Source organism: Diceros bicornis (assembly GCF_020826845.1).
Source record: "Diceros bicornis minor isolate mBicDic1 chromosome 13 unlocalized genomic scaffold, mDicBic1.mat.cur SUPER_13_unloc_1, whole genome shotgun sequence".
Lineage (NCBI taxonomy): Eukaryota > Metazoa > Chordata > Mammalia > Perissodactyla > Rhinocerotidae > Diceros > Diceros bicornis.
The window spans coordinates 22,049,956-22,055,791 of NW_026690866.1; the positions used below are offsets into that span (position 1 = coordinate 22,049,956).

General features: G+C 56.8%; 1 protein-coding gene across 1 annotated transcript; it reads right to left on the reverse strand.

The window, feature by feature from the left end:
• Positions 1-422: 422 nt before the first annotated feature.
• Positions 423-4,080, reverse strand: LOC131401761 (ral guanine nucleotide dissociation stimulator-like). Its single transcript, XM_058536931.1, has 5 exons — positions 3,858-4,080; positions 2,309-2,377; positions 1,810-1,884; positions 720-841; positions 423-517 (listed from the first exon to the last, which is right to left on the reverse strand). The coding sequence occupies exons 1-5, from the start codon at positions 3,885-3,887 to the stop codon at positions 499-501; spliced, it is 315 nt and encodes a 104-aa protein (XP_058392914.1). The 5' UTR covers positions 3,888-4,080; the 3' UTR covers positions 423-498.
• Between the last annotated feature and the right edge of the window lie 1,756 nt (positions 4,081-5,836).

Genomic DNA, 5,836 nt, shown 5'->3' on the forward strand with positions numbered 1-5,836 from the left:
TGAGAAGAGCTGGCCCGGTGCACCCCGAGGGCGCCAGTGTCCCTGCTGGTCAGGAGGAGCTGCACTTGTGGTCTCCAGAGTGTGACGGCTCATCGTCAAGGGCGTGGTGGCTGAAGAGAAGAAACAGACTATTTTGGGGTCCCTCCCTGAGATTCATGGCACACCTCCCTGCACCCCTGCACTTTCATCCAAACCCTGTGCAGAGTGCTCAGTCCATCAACAGCACCTCATTTGTCGCTGATGCAGGAGGCATCATTTAGCATCACCCATTTCAGAGGAGGCAACTGAATCCCAGAGACGAGAGGGGAGCAGCCTGTCCCAGACCTGGTCAGCAGTGGAGCTGGGATCCAGGCCCATGCTTAGGCCTAAGCTGTACTGAGCCCCTGGATGCAGTTGCTGCTGGTCCCAACACTCACTCGGCCCTAAACTGGAGGATGTCTGGTTCCTCTTTCTCTTGAAGAGCCGCATTTTGCTCGCCTTCTGTTGTGCGGACTCCAGCTAGCAGGAGACCCAGTAGCTACAGGATAGAGTGGACCTGTGAGGTACCAGGAGCCACACCTCAGGTGCCCCTCCCAGAGCCTGCCAGCAGCTGAATCCCAGTGCCCCATGGGCCACCCCGCTACGAGTTCTGTGGCTGATTAGCGAGCCAGGCCACAGGCTCTGGAGCTGGCCATCAGACAGAGTCTGCCCTGCCCTCACCCAACTCCTGTCCCCCTCACCTCTCATGGACACTGATGGGCTCCATGACCTGGAACCAGGCCCCAAATCGCTCTTTGGGCTCCAGGTCATACGCATTTGCAGCCTGCTGGAGCAGCTGGATCCTCCTGATGACTTTTAATTTCTGGGAGGAAGGACAGGATGCAGACAGAGCTTGGGTGGGGAACCCTGCCAGGGACTTGTGCGGAGTGAGGATCTGGTCTGGGGTCTGTGCTCACTCGGGAACCCTCCTTCCTTCCCACTCCATTCAGGACTTGCCTGTCCTCACAGTTGGCTGGAATTTGTTCCTTATCCAGGAAGGTGTCTTTGATGTCAGCCCCTCACACACACGCCAACGTGATGGGATTCCCAGCTTTGTGGATCTGACTCTCCCAATGAACGTAAGACCCAAGGGATGAGGCCAGAGAAAGTCTTGCCAGGGGAGGTCTGTGATTTCCACTTCCCCACCCTCCCACAGCTGCTCACCTCATACCATTTCTGGAAGTTGACCCGATTTCCCTTGAAGGGAGACAGGTAATGTCCATCAGAAACAGCCCCCTAAGCCCATAACCAACCCCCATCCCACCCCTTCTCAGGCTGCAAGAATATCAGAGCCCAGCAGAGGGCAGAGCTTCCACAAAGAGAACTTGACACTGGGCCAGGCTCTGGCCCCCAGAGCAGGAGGGACAGGGGAGCTGAGGCCAGAGATCTTATGTAGCACACCATGTCTGATGACAGATGGGGAGACTGAGGCCTCAGGGAGGAAGGGACAGTTGGACCACAGAAGTGCTTCCTCACTTGCAGGGGCTGATGGCACTACCCCAGGGGCAGGGCCTGAGTGGGAGGCTGAGTGCAGCTCAGACACAGCCTCCTGCAGCTCTGCAGGCAGGCAGCTCTGAGCTTCACTAGCCCAGGGAGCCTGGTGGGGGGCTTATGCGGAACGTCTATTCATGCATTGCTAAGATGGGCCTGACTCCCCAGCTCCCAGGGGTGGCCATGGGGCTCTCATGAGAGGAGGTTTGCCAGGTACTGAGAGCTCAGGGCCCAGTGCAGGGCTCTCGCCTCCCAAACCTCAGGATCCTGCTCCTTGGTCCCACCTCCAGGCTCACTCACTTCCAGATCATCCTCCATCCCAATGTTCAGCAGCTTCAGGTGATAGAGGAACATGCCCAGGAAGGGGACGACACCCTGTGAATTCAGGGTGGGAGTGGTGAGATGAGTCCCACCTCTCAGGTGACCCATGGACCCTCCCCCAAATCACTTCACACCATCCTCCTGCCCACTACAGACTCCCAGAGAGAGCAGCCTAGGACCCTCAGCGGCCTGCCCCCAGTTGCCCCCTCCAGGACCACTCAACTTCCCCAGTCACCTCCCAGGGGCGGCTTTTGGCAAATCCCAGAGTATGTGCTCCCTGCCCCTCCCCTCCCTAATCCATCCTGGGCACAGCCCTTCTAGGCCTCATCCTGGTCACTTACAGGGCAGGCATTTCAGGCTCTGGGGCTCCAGGAGCTGGGCTGGAGGAGGAGGGACCCCTCTCTTAAGGAGACCTCAAGCCGTGAGGAGAGAGACCCCCTCCTCTAACACCTGAACCCTCCCCCTCAGGCCCCTTCACCTGCTGCTGCTGCCTCTCCTGGGCTCCCTGGGGATCCATCTCTAGGGTGGCCCACACAGAGGTCACCTCCTGCAGGGTCAAGGACAGGCTCAGGGAGGCCATGCTCCCTTCCCCATGTCTCCCAGGCCCCTGATCCTTGACCCTGGACATCTGGTGTCTATGGCTGATCCCATTCCAGAGTGCTCTGATTCTAGATCACTCCCAGCTCCAACACTCCCTCCTCTGTGCTCTCAGTCCTGCCCAGGCCCCTAAGCCTCTCTCCTCATCAGCAAAGTGTGAGGAGGACTCCCATGCCTCCCAGGGTCCCCTGAGGACTCAGTGTCATCTGACTGTCACCAGTACTCTCCCCTCCCCCCTCGAGGAGGATGAGCACAAAGCTTCTGCTCATTCCTCTCCCCCTTGTACCTCATCACCCCTATGAGACTTACACCACAGATCATCTCCTTCCATTTCCCAGATGAGGAGACTGAGGCCCACAGAGGGGCAGTGAACTGCTCAGGGGCCCACAGAGGAGACCGTCCCCCTTCCCAGCCAAAGGGCCTGGCCCCCGACCTTCACTCCTCCTCCAGACACACCTCTGACCAATGTCCTGTCCTCTGGACTCTCGGGGTGTGTTGTGGCCCTCAATCAGCCTGAGCCATGGATTGGGAGGCACAAGGTGTCTCGGGGTCCTATCCAAGTGGATTCTGTGTTTTCCAGCCCCCTGGGATTCTCTGACATCACGCTGGACCTGAGGCCATGCCAAAGACCTCAGCTCCCTAGGATCCCCTCATGATGGACCCTGCACAGAACTCCTCCTTTATTCACTCAGGAAGGATCCCCCTTGTGCCACATCTGAGTGACAGTGTAGGGGGTGACCGGGGCACTGTGTAATGGTGACATTTGCATCCTTTTTTACTTGGAAACTTCTAATGTCCTGTCAGGAAGGTCCATTAAGAATCTGTAGGTTCCCCGATAATTCTCATTGCCATCTGGGGCATATCCTTGTCAACAAGGCACCGAGCGAGACTCACTGGTTTGTCAGCAGTGACCACTATCTGGCTAGAGTGCACAGTCCCAGAGACCACACAGTTCTGTCCCAGATCCACCATTTGGCCCAAGGCTGGGCAGCCCCTGAGTCCACAAGACCTGTGTGACCTCACAGTGCCCATCTCTGGGGCAGGCAGAGTGCCCACCCCTGCGAGCTGCAGTGAAGACAGAAGAAGCAGCAGGGGCCTGGCTTCCTGAGGACAGGCTGGGCTGCTGTAGGAAGAAAGGAACCCCCACCCACTCCATCCACCCGCCAGCCTGGAGGAAGAAGGCCAGCTGATGGGTCCACATGGAAGCCAGAGACCTGCTCATTCTGCCAGCTCTTCACCTCCTGGAACAGTCCAGCCGACATCATTGTATCTCGTGACCAAGGCCTCCTTCCCCAAACAGTCCCCACCTGCCCCTGCAGCTCACACCCCCCGCTTCCTGTCAAGCTGGACAAGACAGACCGTTATTTCTCAGGGAACCTTAAGTGAAAAACTTCCCAAAGCACATCCTGCCTTGTCCCTCCCCCCCTCACCTCCCCTCCTTCCAGATCTCCAGCCTCCATTCACCTCCTTGAGCAGCTTCCTGCTCTCCTGCTGGCTTGTTTTCATCAACTTTTTAAGTTTCGTACCATTCTTCCTGAGGAGGGAAAAAAGGAAAGAGACACTGTGGAGTGGTTTGAGGGTAAATCCCTTTTGTTTGAAAACCCAGAAGATCCAGACAGCCTGGATGAGCGTTTTCACTGTGTCCTCTGAGCCCTGAGGTGTCTGGGACTGAGGAGGGGGCTCTCCTATTGTCACCTGGGGCCTCCATTCTCTTATCCCCTCAGCAGATGTGTTTTAAACAGTATTAATTACATGTGGACAGAGAGTTCTTTTGTTGAAAACACTTGAAAATCTTCAATTTGGCTCAAGCCAGGATCTGTCACTTAGGGAAACTGATTCCTGAAGCAGAACCACTGGCCTAAGTTTTCAGAAAGACTCCAAGCCTCCAACCAGGTCAGACCCTATCGCCAGGGTTTGCTGTCTCCCAGGAGGTCCCAACTGACTGAAGGGCAATGCTAGCCCTGTGGGGGGTGTCTGGTCCACCCAGGTGGTGCTCATATGGACAGAGGCCTACCCACCTGGACACCCATCTCCATGTCTCTTTTAAACGCTGAATGGAGGGGACCTGCAGAGCCCAGAGGATGGCATGGAGTGAGGAAAGGATCCTCAAGCCCTGGCATTCCTGGGGAAGGGAAGAGAATGAGCTGTGAGGGGGAGCTGGAGCCCTGCTTCCTCTGGCTTCTGTCGCCTCATTGACGTCTCCTCTCCTGGATGAGACAGTAGCTCAGGGAACCCTGGAAAGGCACAGCTGGAAGCTGATGAAGAATACTTCCAGGGAGGAGGATTTTAGCTCAAGGTAAGGAAGGAGCCCAGGAAGGGGTGAGATTCCCACCACTGGGACCAGGAATCAGGTCATCGAGGCACTGGCAGGAGGGGCCTAATAATTGTACAAAGACTCAGACCACAGACTTCAAACATGAGAGCTGAGAAAGTAGAAGGGCAGTTCCCCTGACTCCAGAGAGGAGCTCTCAGGGCCTCCCACATCTTACCTTGGCCACCTGGATCCAGAGATCCACCACCCTGGCCCTGTCCTAGGCGGTCATGCTCGGGTCCCCAATGCAGGTGGTGACAACACATTCGACCACTCTGTTAAAGTGGGTCGTGGTGGCATGGATGGTGGGTGTCAGGTGTTCATTACCCCTGTTGTCACACTGGGACCAGATGGAGTCCAGGAAGTCGTGGGGCATCACTTTCTTGAAGAGCTCCTGGGGAGGACAGGGCATGTCACCCAGCCCTGCCACAGCCCAGCTCAGCGCCCGCAGCCCCCAGTCCCAGGCCGGGTCAGTGGTGAGAGCTAGAGCACAGGAAGCTGAGAATGTGGCCTGAGGCTTGTGGGAGTCCCTGCGTGTTGCCTGTGTCCCCTGAGGTTACCCAGAACAGGATGACCCAGGACCCGATACTGTGGCACCGGGAAGTCACATTTGTTCGCCTCCCAGTCTCACTTCCTCCAAGCACCAGAACTCGGCTACTGCTTGACCGTCTCTAGGGGCATATCCCACCCAATCTGACCATCCTGGGGTCTGACTCTTCTTTCAGATGCACATTATCCCAAGGCAGCAACAACCACAAGCTTTGTTTGTCTGCCTTGCAGTCATGAACACATGAGGTGCTTATTAGTGCTGAGGCTGTTGAGGCCTCCTGGTCAAATGAGTGAACTACCCAAGGACGAGACAGCACTTCAGTGTGCTCCCCTCCCCCACCAAACCGCAGACTCTGCCCAACTTCCTCTCTGCTCCACCTCGTCCATCTGCACAGCCACTCTGCATGGCAGCTGCTTTCATTGTCAAGCTCTACTCTCCACATGAGGACAGCAAAGGCTTGGGAGTTAAGAAAGCTGCTCAGGTCACATGAGGGTAAGCAGGGAAGCTGGACCAAGATCATGGGATTCTGGATCAGGAAATGGCAGGTG

Coding starts and splice junctions, on each gene's coding strand:
- LOC131401761 (XM_058536931.1), bottom strand. CDS start 3,887: ATGGAGGCTGGAGATCTGGAAGGAGGGGAG. Junction 2,378..3,857: donor GAGATCTGGAAGGAGGGGAG/GTGAGGGGGGGA, acceptor TTGACCCTGCAG/GAGGTGACCTCTGTGTGGGC. Junction 1,885..2,308: donor AGGAGAGGCAGCAGCAGCAG/GTGAAGGGGCCT, acceptor CTGAATTCACAG/GGTGTCGTCCCCTTCCTGGG.